Source organism: Pelophylax lessonae (genome assembly GCF_965119305.1).
Source record: "Pelophylax lessonae genome assembly, chromosome: 6".
Classification (NCBI taxonomy): domain Eukaryota; kingdom Metazoa; phylum Chordata; class Amphibia; order Anura; family Ranidae; genus Pelophylax; species Pelophylax lessonae.
In genome coordinates, this window is record NC_138773.1 from 299,423,715 (window position 1) to 299,445,273 (window position 21,559).

A 21,559-nucleotide genomic window follows, 5' to 3' on the forward strand; every position below is an offset into this window, starting at 1 on the left:
GAAGCTACGGTACATACGGTATACCGGTACAAGATTCCCGCACAGCCAGCGTCTTGAGATTACATCTACTGGTAATACTTATACTTAGGGTACCTTGGAGATATTATGAGAGATTACATGTATTACAGTACTAGGGTACCTTGGAGATCTATGAAAAATGTGATGTTTTTTAATGGTGTTGTCTTACTTCGGAAGGGGGGTAGTCTTATACAGCGAGTATAGCCCAAAAACCTATGTTTTAACTTGAAAATTAGGGGGGTCGTCTTATATGCCCAGTCGTCTTATACGCCGGAAAATATGGTACTACCTGTGCCTCGAGCCACACCAGAGAGGCAGTGGGAGCTTAGGGAACTAAACAAGTGGCTGAGGAACTGGTGTAGGAAGGAGGGGTTCGGGTTCCTGGAGAACTGGGCTGACTTCTCAGTCAGTTATCGGCTCTTTAGTAAGGACGGGCTGCACCTTAATGGGGACAGTACAGCCTATTGGGAAGAAAGATGGCCATAAAGTTAGAGGGACTTTCAAACTAGGTGTTGGGGGGGGGGGGGATTCAAAGGTAGTGACATTCAGCAGTGAGCAAAGGACAAAGGGTAATATGGGAGTCAGTAGTGATAATATAACCATAACGTCAAATCCTGGGGTGAATGAATGGTCAAATGACAAACAAAGCATGGGAATACTTAAAGAGAAACCAAAATCCACTCATACAACACTGAGAGGAGTATACAAAAATGCCAAGATCCTAGCTAACAAAATAGAGAAACTGGAAATGCTATTAGACGAGGAGGACTTAGACTTTGTCGGAATAACAGAAACTTGGTTTGACAGCTCACACGACTGGCTGGCAAATATACAAGGATATTCCTTGTATAGGAAGGACAGTGAAGGTAAAAGAGGGGGAGGGGTATTTCTCTATATCAAAAATTATGTATGGGTGCTAGAGAGGAGCGACATTGTTAATGGGACGAGGGGGGAGGTGGAATCCATGTGGGTAGAACTCCACAGGGAAGGAGTAAGTGAGAAAGTAATAGTGGGAGTATGTTATAGGCCCCCAACCTGAAGGATGAGGAGGAGCTAGACCTTCTATCACAGTTGGGAATGGTGGCGAAGCAGGGAAATGTAATCATAATGGGGGACTTCAATTATCCCAATATTGACTAGACAGAGGGGACAGCTCACTCAATAAAGGCCCGTCATTTTATGAATGTGTTACAGGACAACTTAATGTCTCAATTGGTGGATTCTCCTACTAGAAAGAATGCATTGCTAAATGTAATAATTACAAACAATCCGAGTCTGATCTCAGATGTGGCAATACGGGACAACTTGGGATCTAGCGATCACATGATGATCACATTTACCATCAAGCATAGAAAAAGAGGGCACGAGGGGAGCACAAGAAGCCTGTACTTTAGAAGAGCAAACTTTTCTGAACTGCGCTCAATACTAGAGAGCATCAATTGGGACCTAACCCTAGAAACATTAAACATGGAGGAAATATGGCAATGCTTTAGGCTTTCTTTATTAAAGAAAGGTTTCACACAGTGCATTCCAATGGGAAATAAATTCAGAAGAGCCAAGGTCAAACCTGAGTGGCTAAACTGTAAAGTGAAAATTCTTATTAGAGAGAAAAAAATGGCCTATAAGAAATGTAAAGCGGAAGGGGCGCTGTCAGCTTTCTAACAATACAAGGAATGTAACAGGGAGGCTAAAAAAGACTACGAGAGACCCAAGGAATTCTTTAGATATATTAACAGTAAAAAAGCGAGGTCAGAGCACATTGCCCACATAAAAAACGATGGGAGAATGGTTACAGATGACACAGAGAAGGCAACTGTACTAAATGCTTTCTTCTCCTCAGTTTTTACACAGGAAAAGGAGGGGTATACTGACCATGACAGTATTGTTAGTAACACATCACAGGCTGTATCGTTGTGGCTAACAGAGGCTGGAATAAAGAAAAGACTTGATAAACTTAACACAAACAAATCACCAGGACCAGATGGCTTACACCCGAGAGTCCTCAAAGAACTCAGTCACTCTCAAAGAACTCAGTCGGGTTATAGCTAGACCATTGTTCCTAATCTTTGCAGATAGCATACTGACAGGATTTGTACCAGCTGATTGGAGAAAAGCAAATGTGGCACCAATATTCAAAAAAGCGCAGAGACATATTCTGGAGAACTACAGGCCAGTCAACCTAACATCAATGGTAGGTAAATTATTGGAGGGGATGATAAGGGACGATATCCAAGAATTTGCTGAAGAAAACAGTATCATTAGTAGTAATCAGCATGGGTTTACAAAGGGACGTTTTTGCCAGACCAATCTGTTAACATTCTACGAGGAGGTGAGCTGCCATCTTGATAGGGGGAGATCTGCGGATTTGGTGTATCTGGATTTTGCAAAGGCATTCAATACAGTTCCCCTTAAACGCTTAATCTACAAGCTAAGGTCTGTAGGCATCGACCATAATGTTTGTTCTTGGATAGAAAACTGGTTACAAGAACGCGACCAAAGGGTAATGATAAATAACGTGTACTCAAACTGGTCTGGAGCGGTAAGTGGAGTACCCGAAGGGTCTGTCCTGGGACCTATTCTGTTTAATTTATTCTTAAATGATATCAAGAATGGAATAAATAGCTCAATCTAAGTTTTTGCAGATGACCCAAAAATAGACAGGGCAATAACTTCATATCAGGATACAGAAATCTTACAGAATGACCTGAATAAAATAATAGAGTGGGCAACTACATAGCAAATGAGGTTTAATGTGGAAAAATGTAGGATAATGCCCTTGGGGGCTAAAAACATAAACGCAAACTACTCACTAGGGGGAAGCCACTGTGGGTGGAGAAAGGGGGTCCTAGTGGAAGACCGACTGAGCAATAGCATGCAATGTCAAGCGGCAGCTGCCTAAGCGGGCAGAATATTGGCATGCATAAAAAAGAGGATATACTACAGAGATAAAACTATAATCCTGTCACTTTACAAAACTCTGGTCCGGCCACATCTGGAGCATTCTGTCCAGTTCTGGTCACCAATCATCAGAAGGGATGTGCTGGAGCTAGAGAGAGTCCAAAGAAGGGCAACAAAACTAATAAGGGGATTGGAGGACCTTAATTATGAGGAGCGTCTACAAGCACTACATTTAATTCTCCCTGGAGAAGAGACGCCTGAGAGCAATTTACAAATATCTCAATGGTGATCCCAGCATAGGAAAAAACTACTCAGTCTCAGGGAGTGTAAGAGGACACGGGGGCCACACAATGAGATTGGAGGAGAAGCAGTTTAACCTTAAGCTGCATAGGGGTTTTTTCACTGTGAGGGTGGTAAGAATGTGGAACACTCTTCCACAATTGGTGGTATCAGCGGGGAGTATGGATACTTTTAAAAGACTCTTGGGCGTGCATCTCAAAGAACACAATGTACAGGGATATGGGAAATGATTATTGTCACTGACACACACATCTACAAAGGTTGAGCTGGATGGATGATTGTCTTTATTCAACCTTAACTACTATGTTACTATGTTACAGTGTACCATTGTCCCATCAACATCTGTCACAGTGTACCACTAGTGCCCCATGCACATCTGTCACATTGCACCATTGACTCATCAACGTCTGTCACAGGGTACCACAGTGCTCCATGAATATCTGTCACAGTGGACTAGTGCCCCATCAACATGTCATAGTGTACCATTGCCCCATCAACATCTGTAACATTGTACTCGTGCCCCATCAACATCTGTCACATTGTACCAGTGCCCCATCAACATCTGTCACAGTGTACCAGTACCCCCATCAACATCTATCACAGTTCACCAGTGCTCCACCAACATCTTTCATAGTGTACCATTGTCCCATCAACATCTGTCACAGTGCACCATTGACCCATCAACATCTGTCACAGAGTACCACAGTGCTCCGTGCACATCAGTGGACTAGTGCCCCATCAACATGTCATAGTGTACGATTGTTCCATCAACATCTGTCACAGTGTGCCAGTGCCCCCATCAACATCTATCACAATGCACCAGTGCCCCACCAACATCTTTCATAGTGTACCATTGTCCCATCAACATCTGTCACATTGTACCAGTGCCCCATCAACATCTGTCACAGTGCACCAGTGCCCCATCAACATCTGTCACAGTGCACCATTGTCCCATCAACATCTGTCATAGTGTACTATTGTCCCATCAACGTCTGTCACATTGTACCAGTTCCTCCATCAACATCTATCACAGTGCACCAGTGCCCCACCAACATCTATCATAGTGTACCATTGTCCGATCAACATCTGTCACATTGTACACATGCCCCATCAACATCTGTCACAGTGCACCATTGTCCCATCAACAATTGTCACAGGTTACCACAGTGCTCCATGCACATCTGTCACAGTGCAGAATAGACTCAAAAACAATGGAATCCAAAATAATAAAAAATAATAGAATAGAAAATAAGAGAATAGAAATGGATACAAAAAGAATAGAATAGGATAGAATAAAATAGAATAGAATGGCATATATTAAAATAGAAAGAATATAGCCTAACCATCTTCAAAAAGTTGAATTTCAAATAGAATGAAGTTAAATAGCAAAGATTAGAATAGAATAGAAACGAAAAGAATAGAAAATAATGGAAAATAATAGAATCAAAATAAGACAATAGAATTGAAAAGCAATAGAGTAGAGTAGAATACAATAGAATATGACCTTCTTCGGAAATTCAAATTTCAAATAGAATCAATTCAAATAGAATAGATTAGAATAGAATCCAAAACAATGGAAAGCAAAACAATAGAAAATAATGGAATAGAAAATAAGATAGAATAGAAAAACAATAAATATAGAATAACATAAAATAGAAAGAATTTCTATTTTATTTTATTCTATTCTATTGATTTTCTATTCTATTTCTTTCTATTCTCTCAGTTTCCATTCTTTTGTATTATTTTCTATTTATTTCTATTCTATTCTAGTCTTTTCTATTTAAATTTGAATTCATTCTATTCAAAATTTGAATTATGGTAGTTATATATTCTTTCTATTTTTTTCCATTCTATTGATTTTCTATTCTATTCCTTTCTATTCTATTCTCTTATTTTTATTCTTTTCTATTCTTTTCTAATGTTTTCTATTCTAATTCTAATTCATTCTATTTGAATTTCGTAAGATGGTTATAGGTTTTTTTCTGTAAAAACGTTGGCGAAGGCGCCTAGCTCTTTCTAAAGATATTAAAACCTGCTGCCCCTTTAATTGTTAAAAACAATAAATAGATATAAAAATGGGTAAAGAGGCGCTGGTGATCTTTTGGCTGGATATAAATATTAGTTGGTCACGTATTTTATAAAAATCATATATAAAAAAATATATAGACAATATTATATATGAGACACGTGCATTAAAAAGTATGCTTAAAAAAAAAAAAAAAAAAAAAAAAGTATGCTTATTAAATATCAAGGTGCTTATTAATATTTATGTCACAAATATTTGATAGTGTATACATTATATAAATATGATATTATTATTTAGGTGCAACAGACAAAAAAGTGCTTATTAGTGCATATACCTAAATAGTGCATATAGTGCATAAACTTAATTAGAGTGCAAATGCTGACCTTGATTTTCCAATAAATTATTAAGTATTATAAAAGTGCTTAATATCTCCACCAATAAGTTATATTCACATATAATAAATAGAGAAAAAATATGAATAGTGCTCAAAAATTTGTGAAGAAAGTCTCTAAGATTCTGGATGTTTCATGCAACCAAATAGTGCGTTTTTGTGATCTTTGATTCTTTCTTTAAAAAGTGCTCCAAGTGCTGGGGTGTGTCACACGTGGCCTCTTACCAGCTTTCCACAGGTCACAAGGACCTCCAGCGCATGTGATCCCTTTAAATTGGGTGGATCAGACCTCTCCTCGATACTTTGTATATCCTGCTCCTACGTTACTCGAGGCGGACAATATAGTCTGTACATATAAAGATAGGAAAAAGCCTCCAATAGTGAAATATTGTTTATTTGGTAAAAAAACACACACTAAGGATAACAATTTGCCTCTTACTCTTTGTTGTGCCCTCCTGGCACTGGGCAATTCAGCAGTATGGGTCACGGGTGTTGGGAAAATATCCTCAGGGGATCTGCAGCTCCCTCATGTATCTCTCTCCCTGTTCCGTTTATGCCGGTCGGCTTGCGTCCCAGCCACTGCCTCGAATGCCTCTGTTAGTTCCGGGTTTAGCATTAACCACAATGCATTTCGCTCATTGTGCGTCATACAAAATACAAAAAGCACCTAAATAGCAAAGCATTAGAAAACAAGAACAAAAACCCCCCTCCCCCCCCCCAAAACGAGATCCAGCAAACTGCCAATGGGTCCCCCATGCGGACCAGAAGGGCCCAACCCAACCACACAGAATACAACACCCAGCCAGTGCGGTCGATACAGTGAATTAAAATACCAGTTGCTCAACAGGTTCAGGAAACTTCTAAGTAGAGCAAGTCAGTGACGACTGAAGCCACCTATCCCAAATCTTATGATATTTAGCAGGACACCCCCTATTGACATAAATCAGCTTCTTATATGGCAAAGTAGCATTAATCTCTGCAATCCACGCAGCCAGAGTAGGGGGCGAGGATTGCATCCAGCTGCGAGCCAACATCTTACGGGCACTGAATAAGGTCTCATGTATGAATTTTAGGGAACTTTTATCAACTTCCAGATCTGGAAACAGGCCCAAAAGGCATTGCCTGGGATCCAATGAGACATGCAAAAACCAAACAACTTGTTGCCAGAAACAGTTGACTCTGGGTCATTGCCAAATCAGGTGCTCAAAGGTGCCAGGAGATAGGAGGCATTTAGGGCAATCCGGGGTGCAGGAAGGGTCAAACTTCGCCATTCTGACAGGCATGAGATAGCATCTATGTAAAATATAAGTTTGAGTTAACCTGTCAGACATCTTAGGAGACACCAATTTACCCACTTCCAACACCTCACTCCAGTCCTCATCGTCCATGTCCCCAGCACACTCTACCCAAGGGATCTTAAGAGAGTAGGCCAGCTGCGTCGACAAGTAAGAAGCATATCATAAAACATAGAAATCAGTTGTTTCGGCTCATCCCCTTTGCAATCAATAGTACATACAAGGGCTGCAATTGGGGATAAGCGTCACCAAACTGTGCGGAGATGGCATGGCGTAGTTGAAGAAATCGAAAAAACATAGAGTTCGGTAAATGAAACTCATTTTTCAGGTGATCAAATTGTTTAGGGCGACCATTATGGAGCACATGGGATAGTAAGTAAATACCATGCTGAATCCAGATCCCCAAGACCTCGGACGTTCCACGTCAAAAAAGTTAGAGACGACATCCGGGGGCAAAAAAATCTGTAAGAACAAACATCCACGGTAGCAGGGGAAGACCCCCAGAGTCAGCAGGGCAACCAAGACAGGACATGCACCGGAAAAATTTAAAGGCCCGATGGGCAGTGCTAGGCAGAAATTAAAAAGAAAAAGTCATGAGGGGACCCCTTGGCAATGTAAAAAATGAAAAACATAAAACCCAAACCCACCCGGCTCTACACAAACCCCAACATGTGTGAGCATAGTACCCAAACAGAACACACAAATAAAATAAATCAGAGATCAGGTCTCCGGTACCCCGCCCAGGCCCCAAGTTAGGGAACAGGCGTCGACCGGGGCACTACACTTAGGCCACCAGGATAGTGAGGAAGAGAATCCGTAAGCATATAAGAAAAATCAAGGAACAAAAATTGAAAAAACAAAAATAACCCAACAGTAGCATTTGGGGGCGAAAGTCTCGCTGAGTAACGTGGAGAGAGAGCAGATCCCATTTAGAGGGAACAGGATCGCACAGCAACTCCAGTAGAGTTAAAAAGGGCTACCCATAGTCAGTGATAACAGAAAATAAATATCCATTCCCACAGGTAAGAAAAAACTTAACAGCAGTAATGAACTCCGGGCATCACACCAAGAAGGCACTGAAAAAAGCAGGTGCAAAGGGGGAGAAGGGAGGATCAACTAACTAGGCATTAGTCACAACAGTCAAGAATCCCCCTTCGCCCCAGCAGGAAGTCCAAGAGAAGGAAAGGGTCCAAAGTCTCAGTAAAGGGAGAAGCTTCAGGCAGGGGCGACATTACGCCGGTCTAGCCAGTCCATGGCCAGGGCAGGGTCCTCAAAAAACTGGACGCAATCGTCTGCTTCCACCCGAAGGCGAGCCGGATACAACATGGCGTACTTCAGGTGCAAGGCTCGCATGCGGCGCTTAACTTCCAGGAAACGGCACGCTGACGCTGGACCTCACTGGAGAAATCTGGAAACACTGCAACATGGCCTTGTTGTAAAGGGTGGTTCCCCTTGTCCCTGGAGAGGCGAAGAATCTTATCCCTATCCCGGAAATTGAGGAATTTGGCGATAAACGTGCGGGCCGGTGCACCAGGAGGAGGGGGTCGCGCTGGAACCCGATGAGCCCTCTCCACTGCAAACATCACCGAGAAGGACTCACGACCGTAGGCTTGGATAAGAAGGTCCTCCAGGAACCCAGCCGGATCTGTACCTTCAGCACGTTCAGGCAGGCCGATGAAATGAAGATTACAGCGCCGCAGACGATTCTCCATATCGTCTTGCTTAGAGTGAAGTTGCTGAATCTGCCGTGTGAAGTCCTCAGCGGAGTGCTGCAGGGGATGCAGGATATCTTTTGCCGCGCTCATCCGGGTCTCAGCCTCATTGACCCGCTCCCGCAGCTTGGACATATCCTGCCGAATCAGGGAGATGTCTATCTTGACCTCTTCGATCTTTGAGGTAAGAGTACTTTGGCACAGAGAAATAGCTTCCAGTACCTTGTTAGTGTCCGCCGTAGTCTGCTCCGAGGTGGAGGAGGAGCCTGCGCCATCTTCAGCCTCCAAGGCTGGATCCTGCCGGCGAAACTTATCAAGCTGCGATCCGGTAGCTGTGGATCGTTCAGGCGGCGACATAGTGCCCGGAGGGTCAGGAGAGTCCAGGGAGTGAAATAAGGTAAGTATAGTCCAGATTATCGTGGCAGAATAGTTATAACGGAGACCGGGTAGACGGAGCTCTCACCACATGTGACTTATCCCATCACGCTCCAGGCCACGCCCCCCTAGTGACAGGTACTTTGATGGGCTAGTGACAGTTACTTTGATGGGCTAGTGACGGGTACTTTGATGGGCTAGTGACAGGTGCTCTTTATTGGGGGGGGGGCAATCAGTGTGTTTTGGGGTGCACTGTAATTGGTAACTAGCTGTTACCGCAATCTCCTCCTCACACAGGATCAGTGTGGGAGGAGGAGAACATGGTGACAGCTATTTACCGTGTTCTCTGTTGACATTCTGTGACCGGCTGTGATTGACAGCCAGTCACGTGGTAAAAAACAAATTTCATTGGCTCTTTACCTAGATCGGGGATGGGCTCTGTCTGAGGGACGAGCCTTGTCCACGATCGCCGTGCTGCGCGCACCCGGGGGCGTCCATTGAAGAGAGAACGAGCGGCTCGCGCTGGAGCCACTCATGTGATCGGCTGTGATTGACACAGCCGATCACGTGGTAAACAGCCAATTTCATTGGCTGTTTACCTTGATCGGGGTTGGGCTCAGTCCGAGGGACGAGCTTCACCCCAGATCGCCGCGCTGCGCGCCCCGGTGGCGCACAGTAGCGGAGAGAGCGGGCGGACGTCATATGACGCCCACCCGGATCGGCAAAGACTTCCTGCCGGTGTCATTTTATAATGGCCCGGTATGGAAGTGGTTAAATACCGAATCAAAACTACACAAAACAATTTTTTCATAATGCACATGTCCTGTAGATAGGTAAGTGTATTGGTCCATCTGTTTACTAACATACTGTAGGTCTATTTAACAAGTCATATTTTTTTTTTTTTTTTGAGGGGGCATTTGTATTATATACAATGCACCCCTCTATGCTTAGTGACTCTCATAAGTGTTGTTGACATATTTTTGCTTTGTATTGTGGTTGGTGGTATGATAGTACCAACTATGTAGAAAATGTTGTATGTAAAAAACGTTTTTAATGCCCCCCTTCACACATGCGGACCGTTCAGATCCGCCTGTCAGTTTTTCAGGCAGATCTGAACGGTCACCCCATGCATCTCTATGGGGCATCGAATGTCAGCGGAGACATGTCCACTGACATCTGATCCGATCCTGTCCCTCAAATATGGACAGATGGAAACCCTATTTTCCATCCATCTGGCGGATCGGATTGGATGAGATCGGACAGGCAGTCCATTCTCATCCGATTCCCCCATAGAGAAGAGCAGAGACCTGACAGCTCCGTCTCTTCACACAGCGCGGAGACAGAGCTGCCATCCACCTGCTCAGCGGGGGATTGGCGGATCGATAACCCGCTGAGAAAAACGGAGTCCGCCGACGGAGCTGCAAGTGTGAAAGGGGCCTTAATAAACTTGAATTGAACATAAAGCAGGTGGTGAGGAAGCAATGCAATGCGAATAGCTCTTCAGACACCAAAGCAAAGCTTGTGTCAATGAGCCCTTAGACCATGTTACATGCTACCCCCATATTTAGGGTGCATTAAGTATGTTTTTGCAAATGAGGAGTTAAAGTAAACCTAAAAAAAAAAACTTTTTTTTTAGTTTTGATAGAGTGAAGATGGACTAGAACATTTGTCAGATTTATATTGCTGTCCGTGTCTCTGTGATTCCCTCTTTATTTCACATGCTTATCATGACTGTAAAAATAATGAAAAAATTACAAATTTTGGGATGTCCCCAGAACATGAATAGATCTTCCAATGGGGACACTATTTCTGGTGACAACCAGGGACTCCCTTACTTTGGAGGGATTTCCTCTTACTTCCTGTTTTGGCTTTGGGACAGGAAGTGAAGGGAAATCTCCCCAATAGAGGGCAAAAAAAAACAAAAAACTGACAAGGGTACTAACCCTCCCTTACGCCATCTAAAATCATTTTTAAAACAATGTTTGTGCTTTGTTCTGCTTTAAAGGTGGCTGCCTATGATTCCAGGGGATAAAAATATGCACAAAAAAAACCCATATACACACATATACTTTTCTAGATGAAAAGCAATCCGAATTGCAATTGTGTGACTCATTTTCTTGATAAAAGTCTCCTTGAGATTGTATCAGGTGATTATAATGAAGGTGAACCCTCCCAATCAGAGTTCAGAGTGTTGGGTGATCTCCATATATAAGAAGGAGCTCAGATTGTTGGGCTCACATGTACTGATCACCACGGATCTTTATTCAGTGCTGCACTGAGGCTTTACATTGTAAGTATATGGAAGAATCCTTCTCTAACCTTTTATAGTGTCATTTCTCTGTCGCTCATTGACAGACGCAGTCCTCTTTGATTAATATCAGTAGGGTTATACTGCCCCCTACAGGAGTAGGACACTAGGCAGGAAAAACGTTCTGGCCACACCTTAGGGGCAGTCCCAGAGGGTATATCCTCTCTCTCCCTGCTACAGGATGTCAGTTTTTTTCTGCCTAGTCAGGAGTAAGGACCTAAGTTCCTTGCTGGGATCTCTGGTCCTGGCAAGCTTTTTTAGATAAATCTTTTTTAGTTAGCTTTTTCTCTCCAGTTTTTGTTCCTGTGAGATCTTCAAGCAATTATGCTGGAGCTGGGCGACGGGCTGGATGTTGAGATCCAGTGGTCACCCCAGCCGGCCTACGAGCGCATGCAGGCCCTAGCTCCGCGCTGGGTCGGCCGCGACATAGTCCCACTGGACGGGGACTGGCCCCGCGAGTTAAACGTCTCGCCAGGTCGCCTACGACCAGTCAGAAACTGAGTCGCGGCGTCCGTATTGGTCGACAGCCCCCCACCTCGGTGGAGAGGGGTTCTGTTAGGAGTGGGTGCCCGCCTGTTCTGGTATGGTGAGTAGAATGTTCCCCCTCTCCCCCTGTCGGGTTTTGGGAATGGATGCGGGCCCCTCTGTGGATGGTTGGACCCTCATGATCCCGGGTTCCCCTCTATCCAGTGACACACTTCACATATCTCCCCCTTGCTAGTGTGAGTTGGTGAGTAAGGTATACCACTCCAGGAGGCTTGGTTTGGGAGCTGACAATCTATATGAATCTGTCGCTGCAAGGAAAGCCTGCATTGTAAAAGGACTAAGGAATCCATGACTGATGTCGGTCAAGGATGGAGACAGGGCGCCGCTGGCATTTCTGTTGAAACAGTTGTGCAGAGGGGTGATACTATCAGGCACCTACCTATCGCACAGGGAGTCCTCTATTAGAGATGCAGCCGCACGAGCCGCCATCCTTCCGTGGGCCGCACGGAGCCGCCATCCTTCCGTGGGCCGCACGGGGCCGCCATCCTTCCGTGGGCCGCGCGGGGCCACCATTTTGGCGTAGCCCAATGTCTCCTGTATGGCGGCGGCCATCTTGCATACACCCAGCTGCCTCGAGGAGCAGCGGTGGGAGTGCCGGAAGACGAGTAAAGGGGCGGAGCCGCCTCCTTTACCCGGGTAAATCGATCCATAAGACTTCCTGTTCTGTAAGGACAGCGCTGAGAGCAGGTCGGTAGAAGCTTCTGTGCATCAGGTGGTGAGCCCTTGGGGTCTCTCTCTCTCTCTGTGGGGGTCCGAAGCAGGTGGCACTGAGGGGCGCTGTTGCGCTGGGGGATTACATACAAAAAAAAAGTTTTTTTCTTTTGCAATCCTTGTTTGCTGGCAGGTGTCCCTGGATTTGTCATGGACCCTGCCACACGTGTATCCCCACCTGATCCCCTCGAGGTGGCCGCAGGACCCTCCAGTTCTCCACTTACTATTGATGCATTGTCAGCGGTTTTGGAGTCTTTTGTATCCCGGGTGGAGGTAGCCTGTCAGGGATGGCGGGCGAAAAAGCGAACCCCGCCTACCCCTATTTCATCTGACACTTCAGATACAGATTCTGAGCCTGTCGCGGCGGCTGCAGGTCCCTCTTCTGGGGCTAGTGCCTCGTATCCCATCTACTCGGATAGCGAGGAAGACATTTCTGCCTCCGCTATAGCGCAAGATGAAGCGCTGGTAGACGCACTGATTGTGTCTGTGCGGGAAACTTTAAGACTTGAGCTTATACCTACGGAAGCAGTTGATACTGAAATTGCTTTTGGTACTCGCAAGCCTACCAAGATGGCAAAGGTGTTTCCTTTGCCCAAATGTTTTCAAGATATAATTAAGGAAGAATGGGTCCGTCCAAAACGAACCCCTGGTATTTCCAAACGAATTGCTAGACGCTATTTGTTTGAAGAATCCCTCCCTAATAAATGGACGGTACCACCGTCGGTAGATTCGCCGATTTCCAGACTAAATAAAGCTACTGTTATCCCGTTGGAGGACGCTCCGTCTTTTCGGGATCCGGTGGACCGTAAAGCGGAATCTATATCCCGCTCTATATTTTCCCTGATAGGGTCAGCCTTTAGGCCAGTGTTCACCATTGCTCTGGTTGCACAAACATTGACAGAGTGGACCAAGTTGTTACGCCGAGATCTGGAGGGGAGGAGTCTCCCCCCGGCAGTATCGGACTTGCTGGAGCAGATGGTACAAGCGTTACAGTTTGTCTGTGACGCCCCCCTGGACGCCGCTCCATTAATGGGGCGAGTATCGATCTCGGCGGTGGTCCTCCGGAGTATGCTGTGGTTAAAATGTTGGTCGGCGGATCAAGCTTCCAAAAAAGCCTTGGTTAATCTCCCCTTCCAAGGGGATCGCCTGTTTGGTGCCACCTTGGATGAGATCATCAAGGGTATCACTGGTGGCAAGAGCACCTTTTTACCACAGACTACTAAGGGGAAAGGACCTCGTCGCAGACGGGGACCTTCCTTTTCCGCTCATAAAAAGTTTTTTCGCTCCTCTGGGGCGGGCGATAAGGCGAAGTCCTCCAAAGCCCCCCAGGGGGTTTCAAAGTGCGCTGGTCGAGTAAACAAAGGTCCGGCTCTACCAGACCTGAAGTTAAGACCAATACAGCCTGAAGGTGCGCCCCCACCCATATTTGGGGTGGGGGGACGTCTTCACCGGTTTCCGGACCCATGGCTCTCCAGGATTCCAGACAAATGGGTTCAAGAGGTCATACGGTCGGGATACAAGATCGAGTTTCGATCACTTCCACCGGTGCGGTTCTTCCCTTCCAATATCCGACTATCCCCGGACCGCTTAGAAGCTTTGCGGGGGGCAGTGACGGATTTGATGCAACAAGGAGTGGTGGTCCACGTTCCTTGGACAGAACGTTTTCAGGGGTTCTATTCGAACCTATTCACAATACCCAGAAAAGAGGGCAAGGTGTGTCCAATTCTGGACTTGAGAGCACTCAATCATTTTGTCCGGGTGCAAAAATTCAAGATGGAATCCATTCGCACAGTAGTGGCCTCCCTGCATCAGAGGGATTTTCTGGCGTCCATAGACATCAAGGATGCCTATCTTCACATTCCCATTTACGCAGGACATCAGCGTTTTCTTCACTTTTCCGTGGGAGAGAACCATTATCAGTTTGCGGCGTTACCCTTTGGTCTCGCCTCTGCTCCCCGGGTCTTCACAAAGGTCTTGGCCCCAGTTTTGGCACTGTTGCGACAGCGGGGCATTTCGGTTCTAGGCTACCTAGACGACCTTCTACTCCGTGCGGAGTCTCCGCAGCCTCTGTTGCTAAACTTGGAGATCACTATGATCTCTTTGGAAGAGTTCGGGTGGCTGGTGAACCGGCAGAAATCATCTCTGCTCCCCACCAGGAGACTGAACTATCTGGGCCTAACTTTGGATACATCCTTGGCAAAGGTGTTTCTCCCGGCGGAGAAACTCCGGAAGATTCAGTCGACGACTCAGTTATTATTGACCGTCAACTGGCCTTCCCTGCGGACTTGCATGAGGGTTCTGGGACTGATGGTGGCCTCCTTCGAAGCAGTACCGTTTGCCCAGTCTCATACCTGGATTCTTCAAAAGGAGATTCTTCTCAAATGGAACCGGAATCCCGATTCCCTGGACAATCGGATCCGGCTGAGCGAACGGACCAAGGAATCTCTGGTTTGGTGGCTTCGGTCACCAATGCTCAGTCAGGGGAAGTCATTTCTTCCAATCTATTGGACGATTGTCACCACGGATGCCAGTCTATCCGGGTGGGGTGGGGTTCTCGGCAGATGATCTGCTCAGGGGCTCTGGTCCCTGGAAGAATCCAGGTTACCGATAAATGTATTGGAACTGAGAGCGATCAGACTTTGTCTGATTCACTGGACCGAACAGTTCCGGGGCAGCCCGGTGCGGATCCAGTCGGACAATGCCACGGCAGTGGCTTACGTCAATCCCCAGAGGGGTACCAAGAGTGTCCTGGCGGCCGTAGAAGTGGCCGGCATCCTTCGTTGGGCGGAACGATTTGTTCCAGCTCTCTCCGCGGTATTCATTCCGGGGGTGGAAAATTGGCAGGCAGATTCTCTCAGCCGTCAGATTCTGGATCAAGGGGAATGGTCTCTTCATCCAGAGATATTTCACCAATTGTGCCTTCGTTGGGGCACCCCAGATGTGGATCTGTTGGCATCTCGACTCAACAGGAAGGTGCAGAGGTTTGTAGCCCGCTCCCGCGATCCTCTAGCGGACGCCGCAGACGCGCTGGTCGCCCCGTGGGGGCAGTATCAGCTACTGTATGCCTTCCCTCCTCTCAAGTTGCTGCCGAAACTCCTTCGCAGGACCTGGTCAGGCTGGTCGCAGACGCTCCTTGGCGACTTCCTCTCAGGGAGGATCTGCTGACTCAGGGACCGATCTTCCATCCTGCTTTACGATCGCTGGCTTTAACGGCCTGGCTGTTGAGACCCAGGTGCTGAAGGACAAAGGGTTGTCAGCTTCAGTTATCCCTACTCTAATTAAAGCAAGGAAAGCGACTTCCAGGAAGGTCTATCATTGCACATGGAAGTCTTATATCGCGTGGTGTGAATCCCTTGGGTTCCCATCACGTTCTTACTCGGTGGCCCGGATATTGGCTTTTCTGCAACAAGGGGTTGAGCAGAAACTGGCCTTGAGCACTATCAAGGGTCAGGTTTCAGCGTTAGCAATCTTCTTTCAGAAGCCTCTGGCTACTCAGTCCTTGGTGCGGGATTTCATCCAGGGGGTGCGGCACCTGGCTCTGCCAGTGCGCGCGCCCTTGCCGCCCTGGGATCTTAATCTGGTGTTGTCGGTTCTTCAGAAACCTCCCTTTGAAAATATTAGGGAGATTCCCTTGCTTACCTTATCCCAGAAGGTGGCCTTTTTGGTGGCTATCACTTCTGCACGCAGGGTGTCAGAACTGTCGTTCCCCATATCTGGTGGTTCATAGGGATAAGGTGCTTCTTCGTCCGAATCCATCCTTTCTTCCTAAGGTGGTTTCGGAGTTTCATCTAAATGAGGATATTGTGCTACCTTCCCTGTGTCCTAAGCCCAGTCATCCTCGGGAGTTTGCGTTACACTCCTTGGATGTGGTTCGGGCGATCAGGGTGTACTTGACTACTACGGAATCTTTCCGTAAGACGGATTCACTGTTTGTGATCACGGATGGCCCTAGAAAGGGGTTGCCTGCGTCTGCCACGACTATCTCTAGATGGATCAGACAGACGGTGGTACAGGCTTATTCTATTAAGGGTCGGGTTCCTCCGTTCCCTGTTAAGGCACACTCCACTCGGGCGCTTAGTGCTTCCTGGGCCTTTCGCCATCAGGCGTCAGTGGTTCAGGTTTGCAAGGCGGCTACCTGGTCGTCGGTTCATACCTTTACAAAATTTTATAAAGTTGATGTGCTGGCATCGGCGGATGCCTCTTTTGGCCGCAAGGTTCTGCAAGCCGCTGTTTGAGGAGACCGGTGGTCTACCTCAAGGGTTTTTTTCTGTTGGGTTTTCAGTTGAGTCTCATCCTTTTGTCCGGTGAGCCTTTAAGACTTCTTCTGTTGGGTTTTCAGTTGAGTCTCATCCTTTTGTCCGATGAGCCTTTAAGACTTCTGGTGGGCACCGGTTGGGCCTTCTGGATTGGATTTTGATTTCCGTTATCCGACCCCCTCATTTGTGGCACTGCTTTGGGACGTCCCTACTGATATTAATCAAAGAGGACTGCGTCTGTCAATGAGCGACAGAGAAAATTGGATTTTTGACTTACCGTAAAATCCTTTTCTCTTAAGCTCATTGACAGACGCAGTACCCGCCCCTCTATTTTGAGTTGGGTTGGGTTAAATTCTCTGACACTGCTTTGTTACATAACTGACATCCTGTAGCAGGGAGAGAGAGTATATACCCTCTGGGACTGCCCCTAAGGTGTGGCCAGAACGTTTTTCCTGCCTAGTGTCCTACTCCTGTAGGGGGCAGTATAACCCTACTGATATTAATCAAAGAGGACTGCGTCTGTCAATGAGCTTAAGAGAAAAGGATTTTACGGTAAGTCAAAAATCCAATTTTCTTATACTGAAAATTGTAAATAACAGGTAATGGTTGTATAATGAATCATTTATTTATTTTATTTTACATGGATGTGTTCATGTGCTCACTTATATGGTAGAAGTAGGGAGGTTTTTAGTTTTTTTTTTTTTTCCCCCTCCCTATCTGCCTGCTTTTAGTCAAGTGTCTCCTGTCTCTTGAAGAATCCTCAAGGTCAGGCCTAGGGGTGAGACCTACCATTACTATATTGTTGTAGGTAATCAGTGTTGTCTGCAAAACTCTTCTATTGCTTTCTAGAGATCCTTGGGCAACTTTACCTGAAGATGGTTAGTTTTACTAGTATCTTCATGCTTGGGCCTTATCTGCTCTGGCCAAACATGCACTATAATTGACTTTTGAGGCCACCCAGCATAATAATGGGACACAAAGCATTGGGGTAGGATTGGATAAGCTCAGAGAGATGAAGCCAAGGGCATTCCCACATCTAAAGCAAATAATCAGAAATTCTATCTTCTACTTGTCTGGCTTTAGCAAAGTGGCTTCTGATTGTAAATGTAAGCAAGAACAAAGGAAACCTGCACTGGGTAAATTGTGTAGGCTGCCATTGCCGAGCTTCTGAAAATTCTAGTTGCCTGGCACTTTCTGGTGTCTGTGCCACTGACTCAGAACAGCCTGCAGATCAGGGAAGTCAGATCTGATCTGTAGGCTTGTTCCAGATGAGGCACTGAGTATAGAAGGGATTGAATCAGTATGACAGCCAGGCAACATGTATTTCAAAAAAGCCAGTAATGGTAGGACGGGTGTGTGTGGTGGTTTTTTTTTTTTTCCAATGTTTACTACCTGCCTAGGGATGGGATGAACCACTGATTTATTGTATTTGTCTGAGATCCACTCACACCATGTTTTCAGGTGTACGAGAGCATGCACACTTCCAAGTCAAACACAAAACCTGGAAAAATGGAGGATATGGGGATTGTGGTGTGAATAAAGATCTATTTCTTTGCCATTGCCTAAGCTGTGTGTTCCATACATTAATGCACAGATGGTTTACTATAACACACCTTTCTTTGGACATATGCTTAAAAGGATTTAAGGCATGAAATGTAACTGTGCAGTGCTAAAAGATTACAGATCTGGGAAAAATTTGGCCTCCTACACAAGACCATCATATGATCACCCATGTTTTGAGGGGGAATATTCAAGTTTGCATTCACTTCCTTTGCACCTTTCGTCATTTAGCTCCATGACCCTTTATAACTGCAAATTAAGTTGGTGCTGTGATAGCCATACGTTCCTCATTCAGATCTATGTAATGCTCAGCAGCTGTCACTGACTGGGGGCTCCCTCTGAGGAAATGGGTAATTTCACTACTCGGACCACCAACTTAAAGCCTAGTACACACTGGCCAACATTCAGCCTTTGTGTATGGCAGCAGGTCTGAGAGAAGCTGGCTTTTCGTCGCCATCTGTCAGACAAGCATGCTGGAAAACCAGCAGCTGACCGATTCCCAAACAGCCAATGGCTTTGAGTGATCTGGGAGGAACTAGTGGGGTGTACCAGGCTTAAAGTAATGCCTGGGGAATATGCTCAGTCATTCACTTCAACCAGAGTTGTAGTCAACTCTGGTTGAAGTGAATGACTGAGCATATTCCCCAGGCATTACTTTAAGCCTGGTACACCCCACTAGTTCCCCCCAGATCACTCAAAGCCATTGGCTGTTTGGGAGTATATATATATTTTGATATAGCTTAACTGGTTAATGGGTGCATCTTTTTCTCATAATTTCATGTGTTCTTCCTTCCAGACTCTCAGCTATGATTGTCCCTAAGAGCAAAAGCAAAGCAGATTTTTGTGGCGTGGACGAGTATTACTATATCATCAGGCCAGACCTGAATTGTTACATGAGATCAACAAACTTTAATCATGGAGAAGATCTGGAGATCTTCAGCTTGCACCCATCCTGCAGGAATGGAGATCATTACTTGGCCTATGAGGATGACCACTTCTACATCATCAAGTCGGACCATTACCGTCGCGTTACAAACCTGAACAAAGATGAGAGTGCAGTTGTTTATTCCCTACACCCCAACTGTCAAGGGGGCAGTCACTATTGTTCAGCTTTTGGGTACTTCTATATCATTTTTCAGGACCGAGGGGTCTATCGCCGAACAACGAACATGAACAAAGATGAAGATGCTGCAGAATTCACGCTACACCCGGAATGCAGAAATGGGCTTTACTATTTTGGTTTGAAAGATTACTACTATTTTGTGAACCCAGAGGACCAGTGGGGAGGAATTAAGTACACAAAATGTACTAACTTCAACAAAAATGAGGTTGTTGCAACCTACTCGTTCCATCCTAGCATCTATAGCTTTCTGCCTGGAGGTCTGGCTATTGCCAAGGGCTCCTCTTTTGGTGAGTGGGTGTGCATCAAGACCATTGACAATAACTCCCAGACCCCCCTTGAATGGAAGAATCGGGTTGCCAAGAAGGTTGGATATGAGAAGGAGAAGATGTCCATTATAGAGCACAACTGGAAAGTGTCGGCAACTGTCTCGGCTGAGACAGGAGGATTGAGTGCTTTAATTGCAAAGGTCCAGTTTTCCCTTTCAGCTGAATATGGTGGATCTAGTACAAACGCAGAGAAGGAGAATTGGAATGAGGTCACTGAAGTTGAAGAGACAATAACCCTCACTGTGAAGCCCCAACAAAAAGTCTACATCTATGTCTACCAGATGGGCTTGGGAAAAGAGCCTGTGCTATATTGCCGGGATGTGAGAATTCTTGACAACCCTACTCCACCTACTGATAACCCCCTGCCACATGCATGAAATTGGTTCTGGATTTCCAATGTTGATGTGGCTTCGGTCACTCCTATTAGCACTGTACCATTAAAGTGAACCTGTACGATTTCACACTGAGCAATGTAAGGCTTTCACAGAAAAGACTTTGGGCAGCTTGTCCTTGCTCTCCCTGTGATCAATGCTCTGCTGCCATACCTGTTGATTCCTGTGTACATCTGACTTTCTAACCAGTGAAACCTTTTTAGGGCCGTGGAACATTCCTGTGTTTGGTGTTTGACCACCTGGGCATCAAGCACTTAGTGTGGGGAGATATGGGGGGGGGGGGGGAATTGTTCTAACTTCCCAAAGCTGCATGTACTGGTACCCCTAGTAGCAGATCAGGGGTAGCAAGTGCAATCTATTCCAAGTCCTGTCTGAAGAAATCCTGTTACTTTGCCCAGTATGAATAATGCCATGGACCACTTTAAAATGAAAACCTTGGCAGTCTTAGAGTGGTGACATTTGTACCTTAATTCTGTTTAATAAATATACTTTGAAATTGCATTTCATGTGTACTAATTATTTAAGTTTAATTCCACAAAACACAGCTGCATTTAAACTAGTTTTAGATGTAATTTTTTTTTTTTTTTTTTGTGCAGTTACTCATTGGTTGGAAAAAAATCTAATTGTACCAATCAGCAAGATCTTAGCTGTCTAATTCTTTTCTGCAATTTGTAACGTGGGCACATTGAATATGGCACCATTAAAGAAAATGGCTCACTGAGGTAAGCTAAGCAAATTGCATTAGCCTCTTTTAGTGATCTGACACATGGAACATTTTTGTGCATTTACATGTGTAGCTTACTGCATAGGTAGCCATTTATGCCAGGTGGCAACTAATTTTGCAAAACTTGGAACTAGGAGCAACTGATGACTTCAAGATGCCACCTGAGTAGCTAACTGAACCTGCTTTAGTGATCAGTTTCTAATTAACTTTTAATTAGGAACACTGAGATACTAACTCCTGTTATTGCTAAATGGTGAAGAGGCGTACCTAGGGTCTCCAGCGCCCTTGGCGAGGAGCTGTATCGACATGCACTACCACCCCCCCCCCATTTAATTTTTTTCTTGTTCAGATCGATTTTAATCATTTTCTGCATTGTTAAAAGGTGATGTTCCTATATTAGTTCTCTACCATGTGAAGGGAAACTAAAGATACCTATGTAGCCTAATATTGTTTCCTAATCCTCCCTGTCCCATTAAAAAAAAAAAAATGTATACAAGAGAATGGAAGGTTTCTCAGGTGCCCCTTGTTGGCCCAGTATAAAGTTCTCCAATGGGCAAACATTTTGCCAGGTGTGAACAGCAAGAGAGGGGGGGTTGAC

At 45.5% G+C, this 21,559-nt stretch overlaps 1 protein-coding gene across 1 annotated transcript in view; it reads left to right on the top strand.

Annotated features, from left to right (window-relative positions):
* The window catches only part of LOC309559134 (uncharacterized protein), a 58,195-nt gene extending 37,881 nt beyond the window's left edge, over positions 1 to 20,314 (top strand). Inside the window, exon 2 of the mRNA XM_082262281.1 lies at positions 19,193 to 20,314. Coding sequence (XP_082118407.1) covers positions 19,203 to 20,222 — 1,020 coding nt within the window. The 5' untranslated portion in view covers positions 19,193 to 19,202 and the 3' untranslated portion in view covers positions 20,223 to 20,314. The remainder of the gene's footprint in view (positions 1 to 19,192) is intronic.
* The last annotated feature ends 1,245 nt before the right edge of the window (positions 20,315 to 21,559 follow it).